This window comes from Natrix helvetica, assembly GCF_964273705.1.
Source record: "Natrix helvetica genome assembly, chromosome: 7".
In the NCBI taxonomy this organism is placed as follows: domain Eukaryota; kingdom Metazoa; phylum Chordata; class Lepidosauria; order Squamata; family Natricidae; genus Natrix; species Natrix helvetica.
In genome coordinates, this window is record NC_138558.1 from 9,527,402 (window position 1) to 9,551,437 (window position 24,036).

Sequence of the window (24,036 nt, forward strand, 5' to 3'; positions counted from 1 at the left end):
GGTCTTCATCTGAATCCCCTCTCCCTTGTTCTACCCCTCCCCTGCTCTGCCCAGCCTGACTTTGCCCTTCCCCAGTTTCCTGCACAGCCAACGGAGCCACTCTCCTGCTCTCTGTCAGCTGTTCGTCTTCCATCTCGGAGTCAGACTCTGAGGAGGACACGACCCCTTTCTTACCCAATTATTTGTTACTCTGCAGCACACCAAATCATACGTTTTGGCAAACCGTTTATTGAAGCACTATTTACACAACACCTACAGTGCAACCTGGTAAAATTGCCTTTATACTTGGAGTGCAACAATTTTAATGACTTTCCTAGGCGGTTAAAGATCTAAGGTGACGAAGGTAGAACCAAAGCGGTGTGACGCCATGACATACGTCGCCTGCAGTGAACTGGGAATGTACAGTTCCTCCAGATTTTTCTGTTAACGGTTGTCCCAGGCCAGAGGAATAAATCTGAAATAAAGCGGTAGCTTTCGTTTTAGTGTCAGGCAAAACAACAACAATAAAGCATGAAACAATTGGAAGGCATAGGAGATGGATAAAGATGTTGGAGCGGAATCCCTTAGAAGAGTTGGTTGCATTCACGATAAACCATAAAACCTCTTCCAACAGTGTCTGGTGGATTCCTCTGTGGCCATGCTTGCAGCTTCTGTGGCAGATCTTGGCATGTATCAACTTTGCTGATAGGTCCTAGGTCAGTTATGGACTCCAGAGGAGGAAACCTGGTATTGCTGTTTGTTGCACTTAGCTTCCTGAAAGTATCCCAAAAACATTAGTTAGAGCTGCATAATGCCTTTAAAATATAAAAACATAAGAGTGGAAATTATCACTGGAATTCAGTCTATCCAGGCAGGAAAAAAAAATCATCTACCATTTCAGATGCTACTTTAAAGGATCCTTTCTCAACTGAAATTATGAAAATTGAAGCAAAGCGGAGGAGCAAGTACACAGAGAAATTCTTCTTTCAATAAGCTTTCCAAATTTAAAATTTTGCTTCTAGCAATGCACCTGTGGTAATAGTCTTCCCATTTTTAATTTCAGCAAATTAAAAGTCGCTGGAGATTCTTTAAATTACTTCTTCAATGAAAATGAGGCATTTATTTGAAGAACCTGCCGCTACAAGTACACCTTGAAGGCGGCTCTGGAAAGCCCTTTAACTGTCTCTTAATATCTGCTTTTTCTGCATAAGAATCTCTACTTGAGTTTTCATTTTTTTAAAAACAGAGAAACGAACAGACTTGCTTCTCTACATTGTACAAAATGTAGTAACAAAGTACGCCCTTACATAAACTAAGCAACTGTTTTCAACCATGTAAAATACACTAGAGTTACTCTGTCTGAATAGCCAAATTTACTTTTAAGGAGGTTCACTTCCATCTTGGCATCAGTTGTAGATTTTGTTCTCTATTGCACAAACACTCAGCTTGTTATATTATCACATACAGGGTAGGATGGAAAGAGGTTTTAGGAACCATGACATACTATTAATAACCACAATAAAGCCATTGATTCTGGTTTTTTCCCCAGTATTGCTGGCACTAGTGAAACTTAACAGTTTAAGTTATAAGACAAAAATACACATCAGTTCTCCAATACCAATAAGGGATAAGCCTGGAAACCAAAGGCAAAGTTTGATCTCGCAGAAGACAAAATGCATTTGTTTTAGAGGACGTTTTACACTGGTTAACGGTGAACTCTGATTCACTGCCTACTTAATGAACAATTTAGGCTTTGTGGTCTGTTCATGTTTTTATTATTTTACTTTATAATAAGCCTGGGCTCATTCCAAACCCAGGGAAATTTTGCACCTTACAGGTCTGCACTGCAAATACCTGGAGAAACCCAATGCCTTCCAAAGACTATAATGCTCTATAAAAGGGCTGTGGAACCTTGGCAACTTTTAAGACTTGTGGATTTCAACGGTCAGAATTCCCCATCTCCAGCCAGGCTTAAAAAGTTGCCAAGTTTGGACACCCTTGCTCTACAGTTTTTCACTGGTGAGTGTGTTGTTTTCAAACCAGTCCATTTCCTCTCCTTTCTACTCCCCCCCCCCTCAGTCTCATCCCTGTTCAGCGATAAAAGCCTTTTTGTAAAACATGCACCAAACAGTACCTCTGGAGAAATAGAACTGAAATATGTGGGAAGGCTTAATTTTACCCTCTCCAATTATAACCTCTGGTGGGAAACTGCTAGTAGTCATCAGACTTAAAAAGAGGCAGCTTAAGTCCAACCGTTATAGGACTGGGAGGTTCTACAAGGCATACCTTCCCCATTTGTGTCCTAAAGTTTGAGGGTATGTGTGCCCAGGGCAAAATCTTACCCTGGAGAAAATAAGCAAGACTTTCCCCATTATGTTACTTTTATGGACTGGGTATTCTGGAAGTTAATGTGCCTTGCGGCACAATTTTCAGAATGGGGGGAAAAAAAACCTGCTGAAAGGAACTTGTAAACACACAGGAAAGTTTCTCCATACAGCCACATTAAAACTAGAATTACATTTTTTTTAAAAAAAACTCCCCAGGGCAAGATCAGATAATATTATCAAAAAATAAGAGAGGGAAGTTACAGGGAAAGAGAGAAGCGCTATAGTTCTCCAGGGGTGTTTAAAGCAGATTTTTAGTGATTATTTTGTTCCGCGTTATTTTTCCCTCCGTCCCCAATTCTATACCAGTCTTTGCAACTGACAAACGGTAACTCAAATGCTTCTTACCTCCTTCATTCTTCTCTGCAAATCCCTTTTTGGCACCAGGTTGTGAAGACGTGGCTGCTGGAATCTCAAAACCCAAGGTGGCCACACTGCTAGTCAGATATATTTTTTTTCTGCATTGGCTGAATTTACCTTTCTTCCAAAATTTCCAGGGCAGCAGGAAGTGCTGTCAAGGCACAAGCAAGCACTTTGCGTTTGGCATTAGGCAGGTACTTTCCTGAAGAATAGCTCATAAGGCCACTTATCCAAGTAGTAGCCAAGCAGGTCAAGTTTGTGGCAAGCGTTACTTGCAGCAATTTGTCGTGGAGTCTAAAATCTTCTGACCCTTATCACACGTTTGACCCACTGACTACAAGCTCCCAAGATTAGAAAACAATGGTTTAATTCTAAATTGACTGATGGGTCCAACTCTTGGTTTGAAGATAAAAATTACCCTACGGTGATCTACGGAGACTCTTATTGAAAGGAAAAGAAACTCCAATTAAAAAAAAATCTGTATTGTATTTGAATATTTTTTACCCCCAAATCAGCGCAACAACACAGAGCACATTAAAAAGGTACAGTTAACATGGATTTTCAAGTGAGATCCCAGCATGCAAATGTAATAAGAATGTCACATGCATGCATTTCGGAGAGCTTTTCTTGTGGATAGCACAAACCGTCCCCACATCCTATTATAATTTATATAGGTCAGTAGTTCAAAGAAAAGTTGTTTATATATGACAGAGTTATCTGCAGTCCTTTCAACCTCCTTAAGTGGGCAAATAAGTTACTCAAGCTGATGGAGATCAATGATCTCAGGAGTGCCTATGAACAGATTATTCCTAAGAGAAAGAGGATCCAACGAGAACTTCAGGCTGTTGCTCCCGAAATCAGCATGACATGCAGACATTCGGGGTCCAAACTTCGGCACAAGGATGGAATTCTGGAAAAAAAACCACACAAACCACATTTTAAATTATGCAAGCAGAACCTAGCGAGGTGCTTCTGCTAAGAAAAGGTTTCCTAGTAGGGGGAGGTTCTCAAAATAAAAAAGATGGCTGAAAAAGCATTGCTTTTCTCAAATTTATTTTACACCATCAATCTGTGCATATTGAAAATAGAAACCATTATGAAAATGAGCTCTGTTATCGGCTAGAGAGTCCTTCAGGAAAGAAATAGCACTTAGACTTATATACCGCTTCACAGGGCTTTACAGCCCCCTCTAAGCGGTTTACAGAGTCAGCTTATTGCCCTCAACAATCTGGGTCCTCATTTTACTGTCCTCGGAAGGATGGAAGTCTAAGTCAACCTTGAGCCTGGTGTGATTTGAACTGTCAAACTGCAAGCAGCCGACAATCGGCAGAAGTAGCCTGCAGTACTGCACTCTAGCCACTGCGCCCCTTCGGCTCTTGCTGGCCTTGCCGGATGAAGTAGTTCCTGAAGGCCTCTGAAAGCGAAAAGGAGGCTGGGGGCAACACACGCAAGTGAAGTGAGTCAGTGGACCCCACCCCACACTGAAAATAAGACCGGTTGCCTTTTTTGTTGCCAAAAAAATATATAAAAGACCTGGTTTTATTTTCGGGGAAATACAAAATTACATTACAGTTGTGCAATGATCATTTAGCTCACTTCATGATCTGAACCTCAATATCTTACTTTATTCCTGATTCACTAATTTTGGACATTCAGAGCTCAGGTTTCCCATCATCTTAAGTTGGAGAAACATAGACGAATATCTTTGATCGCCTTTGGTCATATAACTTGTTTAGAATATGAAAGAGTTTGCATGGAAAAACAGAATCTTAAACACAAAGGGATGTAATATTAACCCCCCCCTGCCCCCCAATTATCATCCTCTCTGGTTAAAAAATGACAGAATTTCCTCCTTATAAAGACAATATTTAAATACACTGCTGGCCACCTTTTCCTCTGCAGCGTCCCATCTGATTTACAGCAATTGCAAACCCACAAGATTAGGGCCACAATTTATGGACTCAAATTCAAATCTTTGTCTGCTAGAAGAATGCGGTGTTTGAAGGGTTGGCCTGGGAGGAATTATAAGAATGGAAGAATGCAGGTTCAACCCTGTCCTTAAACCAAGACACTCTGGTCACTTCAGTGGCTGAGGGACAGGTGGTGGAGAAAAACAGAAAGGAACTCTATACTGGTAGCCCTTGCCTTACGACAGTTTGTTTTGTCACTGTTCAAAGTTTGAATGGCACTGGAAAAAATGACAAGATAATTTTTCAGCCGGCCGTGCTTAGCAACTGACTCCTATTTAGGTTGATTGTAGTGTGTCCTGGAGTCATGTGATCACTTTTTGCAACCTTCCGACAAGCAAAGTCAATGGAAAAGCCAGGCTCACTTAACAACGGTGTTGGTAACTTAACAAGTGTGGTGATTCGCTTAACAAGAAGGTCGTAAAATGGGGCAAAACTCACTTAACAAGTGTTTCACTTAGCAACAGAAATTTTGGGCTCAGCTGTAGTTGTTAAGTCAAGGATTACCTGTATTCACTGCCTGGAGTTCCTGAAGAATAGACAGGATATAACCTAATGAATAAAAACTTACAAACGGCCTGTAAGAGTAAAAGGTATCATAAAAGCTTTTCTTCTATGTTTATTTATTTATTTATTTATTTATTTATTTTTCAGTATTTCTAGACCGCCCCCTCTTCCCGAAGGGACTCGGGGCGGTGTACAGGTATGTCATTAAAACGAATACAAAAGACGAATATCCTATACCCTTAAAAACGAATTAAACCTCATACAACTGTACAAAAAGTAAAAATTAAAAAATTAAATTAAAAACAACTAAAAGTATACCCCTAGAAAATTTAAAAAATGCAGGCTTGAGGAACTAAAATTGGGAATTAGGAATTAGGCCAGGCCGGCTAGATTGAACAGGTGGGTCTTTAGTTTCTTACGGAAGGAGCGGAGATCGGTGATAGTCCTGATATCTGGGGGGAGGTCATTCCAATGGGTCGGGCCCATCACAGAGAAGGCCCTACTCCTGGGCGTCGCCCGCTGGCATTGCCTAGTGGACGGCACCCGGAGGAGTCCCTCTCTGTGAGAGTGAATCGGCCGAAGGGATGTATGGGGCAGGATACGATCCCACAAATAACTAGGTTTATAGCCTGCCTTTTCTTAAAAAGATTCACGCCTTCTCCCCTGCTTTTATTCTCCTGATCATCCTGGGAAATAGGCTGGCCTAAAAGATAATGATTAGCCTAAACCAGGCGAGTCCAACATTGGCAATTTTAACATAGAAAATAACATTGAGTTCTTTATTGGCCAAGTGTGATTGGACACAGAAGGAATTTGTCTTTGGTGCATATGCTCTCAGTGTACATAAAAAGACAAGGTACATTAGTCACAAATCATAAGGTACAACACTTAATGACAGTCAGAGGGTACAAATAAGCAATCAAATCATACTAGGAAAGAATCAATATAAATAGTAAGGGAGACTTGTGGACTTCAACTCCCAGAATTCCCCAGCCAGCCATGCTGGGAGTTGAAGTCCACAAGTTTTAAAGTTGCCAAGGTTGGACATTCCTAGCTTAAACTCTCCTAGTGAACTCCGTAATCCTGTGGGAAAGCAGAACCTGGGTCTCCCTAGCCCCACAACTACACTGGGTCTCCTTATCACAATTTCAGGGCCAGGAAAAAGAAAAACCAATCTGAAATGAAGGAGAGACATTGCCAGCCAGCAATCATAACACAGATTTGGAATGATTAGCAAAATGTGGAAGGACAAGAGGAGAAATGGGCTGACTATGGAAACAAGTAATTTGATAGATCTGGGATTCACTGTAAAGGGAAATTCCAGGCCAGGAATTAAGCAGCTGCTCTCCAAGACCATAGGAAAGGCTGAGCGCCAAAGAATGGAGGCCTTTGAACTATGGTGTTGGAGAAGACTCCTACGAGTCCCTTGGACTGAAAGGCGATCAAACCGGTCAGCTCTAAAGGAGATCAACCCTGACTGCTCTTTAGAAGGCCAGATCCTGAAGAGGAAACTCAAATACTTTGGCCACCTAATGAGAAGGAAGGACTCCCTGGAGAAGAGCCTCATGCTGGGAACAATTGAGGGCAAAAGAAGAAGGGGACGACAGAGAATGAGGTGGCTGGATGGAGTCACCAAAGCAGTCGGTGTGAGCTTAAATGGACTCCAGAGGATGGTAGAGGACAGGAAGACCTGGAGGAACATTGTCCATGGGGGTCGCAATGGGTTGGACACCACTTCACAACTAACAACAAGTCCAAGAGATCCCATTCATTGCAGTGATGGGATTCCCCACCTAGAATAGGGTAGAAGAGCTTCAGTTCTCCGATATTGAGAGGACCTTACCTCAATGCACTTTGGCGCATGAGTCTAATCCAGGCAAGGCTTGCTGTGTCTGTACTGCATGATATACATGGTTGATTGGTGCCACCAATATAACATCACCACAGCAAGAATGTGCCAGAGTTGGTGGCTGGAGCCGAGGTAGTTTAGCTGTCCTGTGGAAGAAGAGAAAACCAATTTAATCAGAAGGGAGTAAAGGAATGTGCTTTTTTGTTCATCCAGATGAAGATGAGGTACACAGAGAAAGCCATTCAAATATTTTTATTTTTTCTGGCTGATCTAGGAATGATCTTTACGGCCCAGAAAGTGAGAGAATATTGAATTTTTTGGGGTCAGGAAAGAGCCGTCTCACTTATGTTTGGCTCTTGAGCTTCGAGGTATGTCTGGCTGGCTACTGTTAACTATCAATTTGATGTTTGAGGCAGACCCGTGGTGGCGCAGTGGTTAGAGTGCAGTACTGCAGGCTACCTCTGCTGACTGCCTCCAATTTGGCAGTTCGAATCTCACCAGGCTCAAGGTTGACTCAGCTTTCCATCCTTCCGAGGTGGGTAAAATGAGGACCCAGATTGTTGGGGGCCATAGGCTGACTTTGTAAACTGCTTAGAGAGGGCTGTAAAAGCACTGTGAAGCAGTATATAAATCTAACAGCTATTGCTATTTAAAAAATAAGTGTACAGCAATGTTGATACTATTTTTCAAGTTATAGTAACGCGTAGTGTGTTAAGATGCACATCATGCTAAATATTCTCATAACACTGAATAATGCCTCTGCAGACTTAAAGACAACATCTGCCTTAAGCACAATACTTAATAATTTAGGTGCACAACCGGGGAGTTTTCTATATTTCCTCCAATATTTACTCTAAAACAAGATCACAACAGGGTGATCTTGTGCCAAAAAAAACAGTGTGCGCCTTTTATCTAGCTAGCAAACGATCAGGAATATATTTACCTGGAAAATACCTTTCTGGAACTTTAGAAATATAGAAGAGAAATGCTGTGACGGCTATTAAGTACATCACAATAACTCGGGGAGCGAATTCCTGAGAAGAGAGAATAAAACATTAACTGTAGTCACTGAAAGCATCCAGGTTTCAGATCTCTGACAGATGAGAAAGAAGATGGTAACCCTTTTCAACAGATTTCAAGTATTATACATTTTAAAAAAGCTGGATGACTTGCAAAATCTACCCAGTTCATTTCCCCATGTTTTATGCATTTCATTCAAAACAAAGAATTAAATATGGGGTACTAACTGTGTGGATCACTGAGCTTTCCCTAAACAAAAAACATTTTAAAAAGAAAAAAGCACCTGGCTTTTCAAGAAATGGCAACCAATGCATTCACTCACAACTTTGTTAAGTGAATATTCCCATGTTCTCCAGGTATCCTAATTTCAATATAAGCAAAAAAAAAAAAAAAAAAGCGAGGCTGTAAAAATGGAAAGCAAGTTTAAATACCGAATGTCCTCATGCTTGACGTTTTAACTGGTAATAATCAAAAGAAATCGGGTATCATAAAAATGCCCTCTTGCCCAACTCAACTGATAAATAGCATCAGTGTGGTTATGAGAACAAATTATGTTCTTCCCACAGTTTTAAAAAAAAAAATAATTTTAACATTTTGTATATTTATGTTTTGATGGCTTTAGTAGATATACTCCGGGGTGGGAGGTTAACATTTTTAAATTTGTAAGCTCCCAGAACCACGTGAAAAGGACAACCATAAAATAAACAAGCAAACAAAATGCAGTTTCTTGGTTTTGAAAGTATCCTCCCTCTGTGGTTTTCCAAGAGTTTCCCCCCACAATTTCCTAGTTTAGCTAAATCCCAAATGGTCCTGTACCCAAGTACTAACCGAGGCCAACCCTGTAAAGTCTCCAAGGTTAACCAAAGCTGGCTAGGTGCTAAGCACTGCCCTCAACCAATAATAATGGGAAGCAGGCCTCCATAAGGTCCGTAGAACCATCTTTGGAGCAAATGTAGCAGAGGAGGTAACTGTTCTAGATTTACCTGTACAATAGATGCTGTGATGCCTCCATTAAGCCAAATCCAGTGGATGGTGGGAATAATTCCGTAGCCTGACACAGAGCAGAAGATGGCCAAGCGCAGTCGATGCCATTGCTGAGTGAGGTAATTGGGGTGAATCTGAGCGAAAAATACTGCCAAGATCATAGCAAGCACCGTGATCAAGTATATTTGACGCCAGTACTAGAAGGGGGGGGGGGGAGAAAAGGGAGGAGAACTTTATGTGAGGAAACCTGGGTACTCACATGGCAATTCCAGCCAATGCTGGAATGTCTATTTAAGCTGCTTTTCCAAAACACAGGGAACAACTATATAAATGAGGGTGGTACTATTTGCATTTCCAAATATTGACAGAATAATTTTAACAGAAAAATAGAATTACAGAGTTGGAAGGGATCTTATAGGTCATCTAGTCCAACCCCCCGCCTAAGCAGGAAACCCTACACCAGTGGTTTTCAACCTTCCCAATGCCACAACCTTTTAATACAGTTCCTCATGTTGTGGTGACTCCCAACCGTAAAATTGGTGTCTTGGTTCCTAAGACCATCGAAAATATGTGTTTTCCGATGATCTTAGGCAACCCCTATGAAAGTGTCGTTTGACCCCCAAAGGGGTCCCGACCTACAGGTTGAGAGCCACTGTTCTACACCATTTCTGACAAATGGCAGTCCAGTCACTTCTTGGAATCCTCCAGTGATGAAGCTCCTACAGCTTCTGAAGGCAATTTCTGTTCCATTGGTTGTTCTCACCTTCTCTCCTTATTTCCAAGTTGAATCTCTCCTTGATCAGCTTCCATCCATTATTCCTTATCCGGCCTTCAGGTGCTTTGGAAAATAGCTTGACCCCCTCCTCTCTGTGGCAGCCCCTCAACTATTGGAAGACTGCTATCCTGTCTCCCCTGGTCCTTCTCTTCACTAGACTAGCCATGCCCAGTTCCTGCAACCGTTCATTTGTATGTTTTAGCCTCCAGTCCCGTAATCACCTTTGTTGCTCTTCTCTGCAATTTTAACAGATTGTATTCCTGTTTTGATTATTCAACTGTGAGTTAGCCCATTTGGGATGCTGTTGTGTTTGTTGAAGTAGCTTTCTCAAAATCTGCACTAGCTGTATACATTCCAGTCCCTGCTGCTAAGACTGAATGACTTTTGATTATCTGAAAAGATGGGAGTTGGGGTCACATGGGCACTAATGGGCCACCGTCCCTTTCCCTGCTCTTAACTTTGGATATTTTTCTGAATATTTGAAGTTTCTGTGGATTGACAATTCAAATCAGATGTGGTTGTCAATAGAAGCATGCACAGGTAGTTCTTGATGTACAACAGTTTGCTTAGTGGCCATTAGAATGTGACTAATGACCATTTCCCCACACCTGGTCAGGTGATCAAAATTCAGATGCTTGGCAACTGACTCATGTATCACGACTGCAATGTCCAGGGGTCATGTGACCACCTTTTGCAACCTTCTGAAGAGCAAAATCAATGTGAAATGGGGCAAAACACACATCCGTCTCACTCAGAAACGGAAACTTTGGAAGCTCAATTGAGGTCGTAAGTCAAGGATCTACCTGGATTGTTTTAAGTATCAAGGTATTTATAGCAACTTTGTCTAATCTGGAATGTTGCAGATGTGATGGCCGTGCCATTCCCAAGCTTTTGCATGCACTTCTCAGCCCGAATTCTCAGGACTACTTGGAAAAAGCTACCTCAGACCACAGTGTTGAATATATGAAGGTGGGAATGGTTTTGGTCCACAGAGAGACAAAATTAGCAGAGCCTCCGTGAATGGCTTCTTTCCCAGTTTATGCTCGCTCGCTTAGATCCAACATTCTCAATGGGGCTAATATTGAAGATCCAAATGAAAGAGGCACCATTCTTGGAGAGCAACATTATCCTCGGTTGTATTTGTTAAATTAGCGAGGCAAGCAAGGCCTTTAGGTGTGCAAATAACAGGTTATTCATGGGCTCTGAGAAATTGTAATTAAACGATCAAGCTTTATTCAGGATTCGAGTCTGCTTAGATGGAATAGCAGATTGGATTTTGAATTGGTTTATTTTAAATAGATTATACTACAGATTGGAATTCTGAATACATGCACAATCAGATGTAGGTAAATTAATTACCGCATTTTTCAGAGTATAAGATCGTATCCTGCCCCATACATCCCTTTGGCCGATTTGCTCTCATAGAGAGGGACTCCTCCGGGTGCCGTCCACTAGGCAGTGCCAGCGGGCGACGCCCAGGAGTAGGGCCTTCTCTGTGATGGGCCCGACCCTCTGGAATGACCTCCCTCCTGATATTAGAACCACCACTGATCTCCGCTCCTTCCGTAAGCTTAAAACCCACCTGTTCAATTTAGCCGGCCTGGCCTAATCCCAGCTTAGTCCCTCAAGTCTGCATTTTTAAATTTTTAGGGGTTAGTTTTTAGGTTGATTTTTAACTTTTATTATCCTGTACAGCTGTTAGGTTTAATTCGATTTTAAGGGTATTTAAGGGTATTTATTTTTTGTATCTGGTTTTTAATGAGATGTCTGTACACCACCACGAGTCCCTTCGGGGAGAGGGGGCGGTCTATAAATCTTGGGAAAAAAAAAAAGATGCTCCAGAGTCGTACCTTAGTTTTTTGGGAGGAAAATAAGAAGAAAGAAAATTCTGCCACTGCCTACCAGCATCCATGGCATTTAGCTGACACATGGTAACAAGATCAGCCAATGAATATGCATAGCAACTAAGTCAGTGAATGGGGGCTATCTGGACTATGAAATTTGCTGTGTGAGCAACAAGGAGACAGGAAGGAGCCTGGCTTAGCTGAGAACTGAAAGTTAAACTGCTTGTGTTTTGCCTGTATTTAGTGCTACCTTGGAAAACCTGCTTTTGGTAATGTATTGTTTATTATTATTATTTTGAATCCTGCTGAATCAGTTACTTGTGTGTGCTTTCTGAATGAGATTGCTGCTGCAAACTCTGACCAGCCAGGTCAGCTTCAGTATTTATTGCAGCCTGATTCAGCACAGCTGATTGGTGGGTGGATCGGACTGCCGGAATACCCCCCAATCAGCTGTTCCAGGCTGCAGGGATTGCCACAGACATCGCTGCCTCCATGTCTCGTGTTTTTGGCCTCTGGAGGGGGTTGGTTGGGTTACATTCGGAGTATAAGACACACCCAAATTTTCGCCCTCTTTTTTGTGGGGGGAAAAGGTGCATTTTATACTCTGAAAAATACAGTATTTGGGAGATGACAACCCCAGCAGAATTTAAGGTATGCAACAGCTAGCATTGTGCCCAACTTACATTACTACAGTAAAATGCATAAAAAACTCCTGACACATAGCAGCCTAGGATCCCGATCGAAATTCCTGCATAATCCAATGCCATCCATCTTCGACTGGTCTTTTCTGAGCGATGACAGCTGAAGAGGTGATACCCTACCGAGCAAAGCATACAGACCTACAAAAACAATGAAACAAATTCACATTAATTTTATGCAACTGATTTGTGTTGTTTTTTTTTAGATTTTAGCATGCAGCAGTCTAACGGGCTTGTGCGTTTTTAGTTGAAACTATAAAATGAGCACAGCAGAAACATCTGGCTTTGCTCTACTCAACCTGCTTACAATATGAAAAGAGATGGAAGTATTTATTTATTACACTACTACCTTCCAATATAAGGGGATCCTAGAGGAAGGCTAACAATAATTAGCAACAACTATAGGAAAATACTAATAGACTAAGCAGAAAAATGGAAAACGTCAAATTAGGATTTACACGATCCCCTAAAATTCTATTACTATGTACTAGTTCTACTAGTGACTAACATTCCTAATGAAATACAAATGCATTGAGACTAGGAAGGAAGGAAGGGAAAAGATCAACTGGAGATGCTACCTTGATTTCAGAATAAGATGATAACTTTGTTCCATGCAATCTATAATTAAAGGACCGTAAATTATCATGACATTTTGATTAAAATAAATGAGGCAAGAGCCTCGCCTTGGAAGAGAATGCAAACTTTATTCTATCTCACGCCTTCTGACATACCCATCCCTTGCAAAGTTTGGTGGCCACAGGTAAAAGAACTTACCTGAAAGCAAAAAAGACAAATAGAACAAATAACAAAATCTTCTCGAGAAGCTTTCGCAGAAGGCAACACAGAAGTCATATCGTATATGCCCAAAGTGAAGAAGAGAAAGAAGCCCAGCAAATGACTCCAGATATTGATTGTCTCATTGGACAAAACGAATAGACTGGGGGGGAAAAAGATAAAAACAATAATGTCTGATGAGTTTTAAATAATTTTGACTAACAGCAGCGTAAGTATGTGATTCAACTCAGCTAGTAGTGTATTTTTTCCATGCCATCTGATCAGCATTCTGTCCTTTAGTCTATCAGAAATGGGGCACTTTATGCTGAACCTGAATTAGCGTTTTTAGCATATATTCTCTGCATTTTCTCAGGAAGAATAGAAAATTGAAATAAATGAATCACAGAATAGTTCTTTGTTCTGTATTCAGAGATTTTAGTTTTTCTCAGTTGCAATATTTATATTGCTGCCGTATGTGCACGAAAATGGTTCCTGTGACAATCCATAACTTTTGTTTTCTGTTAATTTTTTTTTTTGCTTTGGACAATGCCTAGATCCGTGATGGCAAACCTATGGCACAGGTGGCACGCAGAGGCCTCTCTGCGGGCACGCAAGCCGTCACCCCAACTCAGCTCCACCACGCATGTGCACGCGCCTCTTGCCAGCCAGCTGGTTTTTGGGACTATGCCACCCATGCGTGGGGCGCAGGCTCCGGGGGTCATGTGCGCATGCGCAGTGGTCGCATGTGAATGCAAGGGGTGGGGGCGCACAGGGGACTGTGCGCACATGCAGAGGGTTGCACACAAATGCATGGAAGCAGGGCACATGGGGGGTCCACACATGCATTGCATTATGGGCGCATGCATGCGCTTTCAGCACGCAGCAATGAAAAGGTTAGCCATCACTGGCCGAGATCTAATCAGGGATTCCAGCCTTAAAGCAATGGACAGCATGCAAATTAGTCTCACTGCTCGCAGATTATTAGGAGAGCCAATTACTTCTGCTGTTGTAGGGATATACTAGGCCTGAGAAATTGCAGGGTGGAGTTTGTCTATTCAGAGTCTAGAAAAAGGGACTGGCGAGAAGAGACTTGTGCCTCAAAAGTTTCAAAAGGATAAGCAGCAAGACAGAAGAATTAAGATGTATTTCACGCGGAGAAAAGAACATTTAAATCAAGTCAATGCACCTTGCTTCATTAGTCGCTTTGGTTATATTTTGCAGAAAGCGGGATATAAATATAAATAAACACAGCAGTTTCAAAATAAACACATTTCACTGATTCTTATAGGCACTGCTTCAATCCAGGCTAGTTGATTAATTTCACTTTGAACCATTTCGCTCAACTCCAAACCTTTTTAAACACAGCCTAGAAGGCAGGTATGCTCTGTAGCCGTCAGTGATGTAAGGATTATCCTTAAGGAACACAGGAATCTGCTCATAGGTGTATAAACGAATTCCTCGAGGAACGAGAACAGGCCAATACTGATAACTTCCCAGCTCAATGTAATGAGAGCTCTTCAAGAGTTTCTGGTGCATTTTAGTAGAGTTTCAAGTCATCAACCAAGGCAAGAGTAAACATGTAGCAATACACCAGGTTTTGGACTTCTTATTGTAAGTTATCTGAAAAATACAAAGACAAAATGTTCAGAGATTTAACATCTAAGCTGTCCTCCCTTGTTCATTTGTCACAAAATGTTTTTCTATATAGGAAAAAACAATTCACATTCTGAAAATGCAACAGCAGCAGCAAAAAAAGTATCTTATCAACAGCAGAAATTTTTAAGACTAATGATTAACCTGTTTCCCTGAAAATAAGGCGTCCCTGGATAATAAGCCAAATCAGGCTTTTAAGCGCATGCGCTAAAATAAGCCCTTCCACGAAAAGAAGCCCTCCCCTAAAATATTTAAACGCATGCATAGCCGGTCCCCGCCATTTCCTGGGGGGTGAGGAACACATGCCCCATGCGCCCCGCATGCACCTGCCATCCAATAATACAATAGCAGAGTTGGAAGGGACCTTGGAGGTCTTCTAGTCCAACCCCCTGCCCAGGCAGGAAACCCTACACCGTTCCAGACAAATGGCTATCCAACATCTTCTTAAAGACTTCCAGTGTTGGGGCATTCACAACTTCTGGAGGCAAGCTGTTCCACTGATTAATTGTTCTAACTGTCAGGAAGTTTCTCCTCAGTTCTAAGTTGCTTCTCTCCTTGATTAGTTTCCACCCATTGCTTCTTGTTCTACCCTCAGGTGCCTTGGAGAATAGTTTGACTCCCTCTTCTTTGTGGCAACCCGAGATATTGGTACAATGCTATCATGTCTCCCCTAGTCCTTCTTTTCATTAAACTAGACATACCCAGTTCCTGCAACCGTTCTTCATATGTTTTAGTCTCCAGTCCCCTAATCATCTTTGTTGCTCTTCTCTGCACTCTTTCTAGAGTCTCCACATCTTTTCTACATCGTGGCGACCAAAACTGAATGCAGGATTCCAAGTGTGGCCTTACCAAGGGATTATAAAGTGGTATTAACACTTCACGTGATCTTGATTCTATCCCTCTGCTGATGCAGCCTAGAACTGTGTTGGCTTTTTTGGCAGCTGCTGCACACGGCTGGCTCCTATTTAAATGGTTGTCCACTAGGACTCCAAGATCCCTTTCACAGTTACTACTACTGAGCAAGGTACCACCTATACTGTACCTGTGCATTTCGTTTTTCTTGCCTAAAGGCAGAACCTTACTCTTCACGGAATCCACACAGAACAGCCTCACGGAGGCTGCTATCGCGAACCTTGGCTACCACGCCCCTTCTCTTAGTGGCGGTCGCAAAAAGAGCGGCAGGTCCAGTGACGCTAGGGCTGGCAAGAATGTGCCAGAAACAGAGACAGAATGTCTGGCACTCTCTGGATCCCCTGATCTGCGGGCCACAGGTTGAGGTTAAGGGGCCTCCTGCACCTCAAAAATAAGACTTCCCTGAAAATAAGGTCAAGCGCTTATTTCAGGGGTCAAAAACCCTGTCTTATTTTCGGGGAAACACGGTAACAATGTAGAGCAAGAAGTATCTGGGTTGATAAAGACAGACCTGTTTAACATTCTTTCCTCTTAAAAAAAAAGCTTTCTCAGCAGTATTTTGACTAGAGAAAGAGGCCTAAAGGCAGACCGCCCAGAAACTGCTCCCTGTTATTACAACAATCTTAAAAGTTGTGCTCTGCATACAAGGAATACAGGTAGTCCTCGATTTACAACCAACCATTTAGTGACCATCCAAAGTTGCAACGGCGCTGAAAAAAGTGACTTATCACAGATTCCCCGGGGTTGCATGATCAAACTTCAGATGCTTGGAAACTGGTGTGTATTTGTGATGGTTGCAGTGTCCTAAGGTCACGGGATCACCTTTTGCAACCTCCTGACAAGCAAAGTCAATGGTGAAGCCAGATTCACTTTACAATTGTTATTACTAACTTTAAAACTGTGATGATTCAGATGCAACTACTGTGGCCAGTTCATACAATGGGGCAAAACTCACTTAACTGTTGCTTAGCAATAGAAATTTGGAGGTTGTGATATAATACAATAATACAATAGTAGAGTTGGAAGGGACCTTGGAGGTCTTCTAGTCCAACCCCCTGCCTAGGCAGGAAACCCTATACCGTTTCAGACAAATAGCTATCCAACATCTTCTTAAAGACTTCCAGTGTTGGGGCATTCACAACTTCTGGAGGCAAGCTGTTCCACTGATTAATTGTTCTCACTGTCAGGAAATTTCTCCTCAGTTCTAAGTTGCTTCTCTCCTTGATTAGTTTCCACCCATTGCTTCTTGTTCTACCCTCAGGTGCTTTGGAGAATAGTTTGACTCCCTCTTCTTTGTGGCAACCTCTGAGATATTGGAATAATGCTATCATGTCTCCCCTAGTCCTTCTTTCTCTTAAGCTAAACATACCCAGTTCCTGCAACTGTTCTTCATATGTTTTAGTCTCCATATAAGATGAGGACTACCTGTATACAAAGGGACAGAGAGAGATGGGTAGTTTCTAAATCTGATTAACAATAAGCCCTAATAATTTCTTCTTTTCCCTTGTTCCCATCTAGGCTGGTTTTCTCCATGATTATTGTTTCATGTTTCTTGTCATGCTGTTTTATAATCTATAAACTTTTTTCCAGTAACTTAAATCATGCATATTATGAACAGTTGCCTTTCTGTTTAGATTTTAAAGTCCCATAAGATCTTAGCCAGCTCATTTCCCAAAACCTTCCAAAAAATCCTTTTTCAATGTTTTTAATTAAAGTCCTGTGTGAAACCCTCCAGCTGCCTCTCTAGAGTCGTCTGGATGATGGGCAGTATATAAATTTAATTATTAAAATGTATATATTATCTACATGTATACATTTAAGCATCATTATTAAAAGGTTTACATTTAAATATCATTTGAACTTCCCTGAGGCTGGTAATTGGAGCAGTTTTCTACAAGGGGGGAGTCAGAGAAACAAAGAGGACTATATATCTATAAACCAAAATAGCAATAATACATTCTGGATTAGTGTGCTTGAGATTGTGATTTTATTTTATTTCAGAATGACCGGCTTAATAGCTGTTTTGCACCTGTCTTTCGCAGTACTCTTTTCAAATTTGGATACTGTCCCCTTTGTAAACAAATTACTAGTCTACATAGACAGGTTACCTATCTAGAATCTCTAATCTGTGCTCTCCAAGCAGAAATTAGGTGCCAATTCGGCCATTCCACACTACGGAGATGCCAAGCTATCAACCCTCTCTACCACAAAGATCCTGCAGAAGAGCAGTCTGGACAACTGTGGGATCTGGCAGGGTGAGAGCTGTGAACCATAAACACAAAGCTTTTGCTGTGACCCAGCATAACAGATATAGCGCCCTTGCTGACTTTAATGGGGACACTAAAGAGACAGGTCAAGGTAGTTGTGATAATGATGACTCAAATAAGCAGGGGATCGTGGTCCAAAATGAAGAACTTTCTTTGGAAAGGGGAAATGGGGACCCAGGTATCACACATCAGTTGCACAAGAAGATCAAGGTATGTAAAAAGAGAAGTCACCTTCTGGTTGGTGATTCAATCGTAAGGGATGTAAGTTTAGGAAAGGATATGGAGGTTTTAAAAGAGGTGAGGTGTTTGCCAGGTGCTACTGCCAGTAGAGACAAGAGGTGTATTCTTAAGATAGTCAAGAATGCAAGTAAGGAATGTGACGTTAATGCTATTATACATCTTGGCACAAATGATCTGTCCCCAAAAGATGTACTTTCTGTGAAGAATGATTTCCAGAGCTTGGGGTATGAACTTAGTAGTGTAGGTCGTAGGCTTATCTTTTCAGAGGTTTTACCAGTATATAAGGAACAAAAAGGGAAGGGCCAGCATGTAGCAGAGTTTAATGTGTGGCTACAGGAGTGGTGTAAAGGGGGAAGCTTTGGTTTTATTAGTCACGATGCCTGCAGCTGGTCCAATGAAAAACTGTTCAAAAGAGATGGTTTGCATCCATCCAAGAAAGGGACTGAGTTACTTGGCATTAAATTCACAGATTTTCTGGATAAACATTTAAACTGAACAGCGGGGACAGATAATTAATTGATACAGAACATTTCTGTCCCCAGCAATCTAAAACTCATAGGGTTATCAGTTCGTGTAACATAGATGTTTGTGCGGGTAAGATTATCACTGTGAATGGTTGACGGTGTTACAGTTATCATCTCAGGATGTCAGATGTTCTGAATAAAGCCACCTTTTGCAATTTATTGATGGTGAACTTGTCAATGCACGGTGATCAAGGAATGCCCCAAGTATTTTGGAATTGCACTCAAGGGCACCTGTCACTATTGGTATTTACCTTGGCTTGCTTTTGCCACAACTGTCCTATGTCTATTTGCAGCTCTTTGTATTTTGTTCCCTTCTCCAGTTCTTTCTCTTCTACAGGTAGTCCTCAACTTACAACTGTTTGTTTAGTGATTGTTCAAAGTTACAACGGCACTGAAAAATATGACTTATGACTGTTATGTGACCTTTGCAGCACCCCCACGATCATAGCAATAGCACTTAAGACTTACATACCGCTTTATATGTCATAAAAATTCAGATGCTTGGCAACTGACTCATATTTATGACAGTTGCTGTCTCCCAAGGTTCAGTGATGCCCCTTTTGCGACCCCCTGACCAGCAAAGTCAATGGTTCCCCTACGATACAGATTCTCTCAGTACCCCCTGGATTCTGCCCCTCTACCCTTTTCCAAAAGAAGTAGAGGTTTAAAATTGACTTTGCTGCCTTCACTACGATCTGCATCCCCGTGACTGGAAAATCTGCCTCACCCAGGTAATAATCTAAGAACCGTCTTCTAGGGTTTCCGAAGTACGAATAATAATTGAAGCCAGATTCCCTTAACAACCGGGTATATTAACTTATTGACTGCAGTGATTCACTTAACAACGGTGGCAAGAAAGGTCGCAAAATGGTGCAAAATCCACTTAACAAATGTTTTCCTCAACCACAGAAATTGGGGTCTCCGCTAAGTCGAGGACCACCTATATCCTGCCCCCCCGCCCCCCTCTCTCTCTTCAAGTACTGCCACGTACACACAGTCTTTTTTCCCCCGTCTTTCTTATTGGCAGTTGTTAAGCCTGGGCTGATATGTGGCAAGTGCCTGTCTGTCTGTCTGCAGCCTTAAGTTTTTAGTTTTAGCTTATGAAATGCCTCCAACGGCCGCTCTTCCATCTCCCTCCCCTGGGAGAAGGGCCCAGAAGCTAAACCGGGCTAGGATGACTCTCGCCCAGAGAAAGCGAGCTCGGGGGCCACGGCCTCATCTTTCCTGGCCCTTCAAGCACCCCCGAGAGGCGGAGAGCCTCGCTCACCCCGGTCGTTGCTGCCGCTGCCGCCGCCGCCGCCAACTGAGCAGCTGAAGCCGCCTCAGCCCTTCGAGCATCCTGGCGGCAAAAGAGGCTCCCTTCCGCCCTTCTCCTCCTCCTCCTCCTCGCCCAGAAAAAAAAACAGCCGCCTCCAACGGCCCTAAGCGGCCATTGCGTCGCTCCCTCACGCCGCCGGTCGCCTAGGCCCGCTCGGATGATGCCGGAGCCTCGCGACGGGTCGCGCAGTGTTGGCGTCACGGCGAAGGAAAAAAAAAGCCGACAGCGCACCAATAGAAACGTTCTCCCTCCCCTCCTTGCTCTCCCCCCACCTCCTTTGCGCGCCAACGGGGCACGTGCAGGGGGCATGGCCGACGCACCACATCAACAGAGGGAGGGGGAAAGGGGGCGGAGCAACGGGGGTGTTAATTGAAGGGCTTTGGCTGCGTGGAGAATTATCGCTGGAAGCGATTTTTAAATGATTTTGTTTTTCTATTTTTTAAAAAAAACATTGGAGTTGTAACTAAGAGGATTGGAAAGAATTAAAGCCCACCTAGTTGGGATGCTTGTCCTTCGCTGTGTAGGGGAATGAATGGGATGCAGGGATTCGGATTCAGACATTAACATAACAAATTAAGAGAGTTGGAAGGGACCTCTTAGGTCATCTAGTCCAACCCCCCTGCCCCCAAACAGGAGACCCTACACCAGGGGTGCCCAAACTTGGCAACTTTAAGACTTGTGGACTTCAATTCCTGGAATTCTCCAGCTAGCATAGCAAGTCCACAAGTCTTAAAGTTGCCAAGTTTGGGCACCCCTGGTGTCGTGTCTCCTGCTTGGGCGGGGTGGGGTGGACTAGATGACCTACAAGGTCCCTTCCACTCCCAGAATTCTGGCTGGAGAATTCTCCCAGAATTCTCCAGCCAGCATAGCAAGTCCACAAGTCTTAAAAGTTGCCAAGTTTGGGCACCCCTGCCCTACACCATTTCTGACAAATGACAATCCAATCTCTTCTTGAAAGCTTCCAGTGATGAAGCTCCCACAACTTCCGAAGGCAACTTCTGTTCCATGGGTTGATTGCTCTCACTGTCAGGAAGTTCCTCCTTATTTCTAGGTTGAATCTCTCCTTGATCAGTTTCCATCCATTATTCCTTGTCTGGCCTTCGGGTGCTTTGGAAAATAGCTTGACCCCCTCCTCTCTCTAGCAGCCCCTCAAATGTTGGAACGTTGCTATCATCTCTCCCCTGGTCCTTCTCTTCCCTAGACTAGCCATGCCCAGTTCCTGCAACCGTTCATTGTATGTTTTAGCCTCCAGTCCCCTAATCATCCTGGTTGCTCTTCTCTGCACTCTTTCTAGAGTCTCACATCTTTTTTTATAGTGTGGTGACCAAAACTGGATGCAGTACTCTAGGTGTGGTCTTACTAAAGCTTTATAGAGTGGTATTAGTACCTCCCTTCATCTTGATTGTATCCCTCTGTAGTTTAGCTCCCGAATAAATCGTTTGTGTTGATTAGCAAATATGACAATTTTTCATTGGAAGCAATGCAAAACTTTCAAATTTTCTCCCTGTCCTCCAGGGGAGAAATGTGGACTGTGAACTAAAAAGATGGAAATCCAGCTGCCAAGGGCCAGATGTTGTGGCATTAGAAATTGCAATGAAATTATGTTGCCAGCTGTGCTGAGTAACCCACCCAATTTTATATTCTGACATGGAGTATCATTTGAAGCCACTAGTCCTTTCATTTCCAGTCTCATAATGGGAGCTTTCAGATATTTCTGGCAATCTACTGTGCAGATAAATCTAGATTCTTTGAATATGAAACTTGGAATGTTTTTTTTTTTACATACTGTGCCTTGCTTGCTAATACCATTAAGAGCTGTGGTGGCACAGTGATTAGAATGTAGTCTTGCAGGTTAACTCTGCCAACAGCCATGAGTTCAATCCTGACCGGCTCAAGGTTGACTCAGCTTTCCATCCTTCTGAGGTCCGTAAATTGAGGACCCAGATTGTTGAGGAAATATGCTGACTCTGTAAACTGCTCATAGAGTGCTATAAAGCAATAGCACTTAGACCAGTGGTTCTCAACCTGTGGGTCGGGACCCCTTTGGGAGTCGAATGACCCTTTCACAGGGGTTGCCTAAGACTATCGGAAAACACATATTTTCGATGGTCTTAGGAACCAAGACACCAGTTTTATGGTTGGGGGTCACCACAACATGAGGAACTGTATTAAAGGGTCGCGGCATTGGGAAGGTTGAGAACCACTGACTTAGACTTACATACACGGTGCTTTTTCAGCCCTCTCTAAGCGGTTTACAGAGTCAGCCTCTTGCCCCCAACAATCAGGGTCCTCATTTTACCCACCTCGGAAGGATGGAAGGCTGAGTCAACCTTGAGCCTGGTGAGATTCGAACTGCCAAATTGCAGGCAGTCAGCAGTCAGCAGAAGTAGCCTGCAGTACTGTACTCTCACCACTGCGCCACCATGGCTCTAAAGCACTCTAGAGTGATATATGTCTAAATGAATCCGGCTGCCCCATAGACTTAGTTTCTCAGAGGGTGAAAAAATGTGATCGCACGACCCCAGGACACAATAACTGTCATAAACAAGAGCCAGTTGCCAAGTGGCTGAATTTTGATCACATAACCATGGGGATGCTGCAACGGTTGTAAGGGTGAAAAATGGACATAAGTCACTTTTTCCAGTGCTATTAGGTCGCTAGACAAACAGTTGTAAGTCAAAGACTAGCTGTGCTTCGGAGAAGTGTAGACTTTGCTTCCAAATAGAATCGTTCTCCAAATTAAAAGTGTGATTCACGTATTCGGTTCATTGGACTGATCACTGAGATCAGCAGGAGTTTAGTATTCAAAACCGATCTGATGTGATTCTTAGTGGATCTAGTTGCCTAACAAATCCTACCTTTCCATCTGCCACCAGATGTCACTCCACCACTGTTGTTTTTCCCCCTGACACAAATTGTCTTCCATCCTGTTCTGTTTTTATAAGAAGCCATTCCAATGTTATTTGGGGCTCTACAGCCTTTTGGTGAAGGAAGCATTTGTGGCTTTAAAACTCACCCACTGGTAACAGGAACACTTCTGTCTCCCCACAGTTTCAGTTTCCCAATTCTACAAGGAAGAGGCTCTAGAAGGGATTGTTAGAGTTATCTCACACATTCATTCTGCATGTTCATTTCCTTCCTTCCTTCCTTCCTTCCTTCCTTCCTTCCTTCCTTCCTTCCTTCCTTCCTTCCCTCCCTCCCTCCCTCCCTCCCTCCTTCCTTCCTTCCTTCCTTCCTTCCTTCCCCCTTCCCTTCCCTTCCCTGTTGTGTGAGAGTGACTAACCAAAAGTCATTTAATGAGAATGCAGGTGTCATGCCTGCCCTAGTCTGATCCCATAGGGAAGTAAAACTCTTGACTCTATTTGAAATGAAAAGGCACTTTTAATAAGAGATGCTGATTGCAATAGGGCAGGGCTGTCAAACTCCTGGCCTGCAGGCTGGATGCATCATGTGCTGCCACACCCAGTTTAGTGAAGGGGGGAAAAGTCCTGATATGTCACATGACATCGCCGTGACAACCTGAGTTTGATACCCTTGCAGCAGAGTCAAGCAAAATCTAAAATTCCCATGCACCAATACAGAACTAAACCCTGTTTACCCCCGGACCTCCCTCTGTGGTCTGTCCAAGTGTAGCCAATCCAGCACTGCCGTAATGTTATGAGAAACTCTGTTGTGTTTGGGCTGGTGAAATTCCACCTCACAGGGTTGTTTTATGTGGGAAAAATAGGAAATGGAAGGACTATTGTGTGTGTTTGTACCTTGAGTTATTATTAAGACATATCTATCTATATATAAAAGGCAATCACCACTCACTCATCATGAAATCTCCAGAACTGTAAAACCTACAAACTTGAAATTTGACAAGTATGTTCCTCTTGGCTTCTAGATGCTCGCTAAGAAAGGATTTTTCAAAATGACCATGAGATCATTAGTATTTCTTATACAATAACTAACACGCTCTGATGCTAAGGAGTTCTACTC

The 24,036-nt window shown here is 42.7% G+C and overlaps 1 protein-coding gene across 2 annotated transcripts; it reads right to left on the reverse strand.

The window, feature by feature from the left end:
• Positions 1–208: 208 nt before the first annotated feature.
• Positions 209–20,259, reverse strand: PAQR3 (progestin and adipoQ receptor family member 3). Of its 2 annotated transcripts, XM_081959683.1 has the most exons (9): positions 20,005–20,259; positions 14,493–14,761; positions 13,142–13,304; positions 12,353–12,508; positions 9,050–9,247; positions 7,990–8,080; positions 7,041–7,192; positions 2,712–3,633; positions 209–753 (listed from the first exon to the last, which is right to left on the reverse strand). In XM_081959683.1, the coding sequence occupies exons 2-7, from the start codon at positions 14,675–14,677 to the stop codon at positions 7,065–7,067; spliced, it is 921 nt and encodes a 306-aa protein (XP_081815809.1). In that variant the 5' UTR covers positions 14,678–14,761; positions 20,005–20,259; the 3' UTR covers positions 209–753; positions 2,712–3,633; positions 7,041–7,064. The 2 variants fall into 2 exon arrangements, with proteins under 2 accessions (XP_081815809.1, XP_081815810.1); XM_081959684.1 differs by lacking the exons at positions 14,493–14,761; positions 20,005–20,259 and adding an exon at positions 14,328–14,483.
• Between the last annotated feature and the right edge of the window lie 3,777 nt (positions 20,260–24,036).

Excerpts from the sequence above, each read along its gene's own strand:
- PAQR3 (XM_081959683.1), bottom strand. The coding sequence starts at position 14,677 with ATGCACCAGAAACTCTTGAAGAGCTCTCATTACATTGAGCTGGGAAGT. Across the intron at positions 13,305-14,492 it reads TCTAGGCTGTGTTTAAAAAG|TCTATTCGTTTTGTCCAATG; the intron begins GTTTGGAGTTGA and ends TTTCCCCCCCAG. Across the intron at positions 12,509-13,141 it reads TTTGTCTTTTTTGCTTTCAG|GTCTGTATGCTTTGCTCGGT; the intron begins GTAAGTTCTTTT and ends TTGTTTTTGTAG.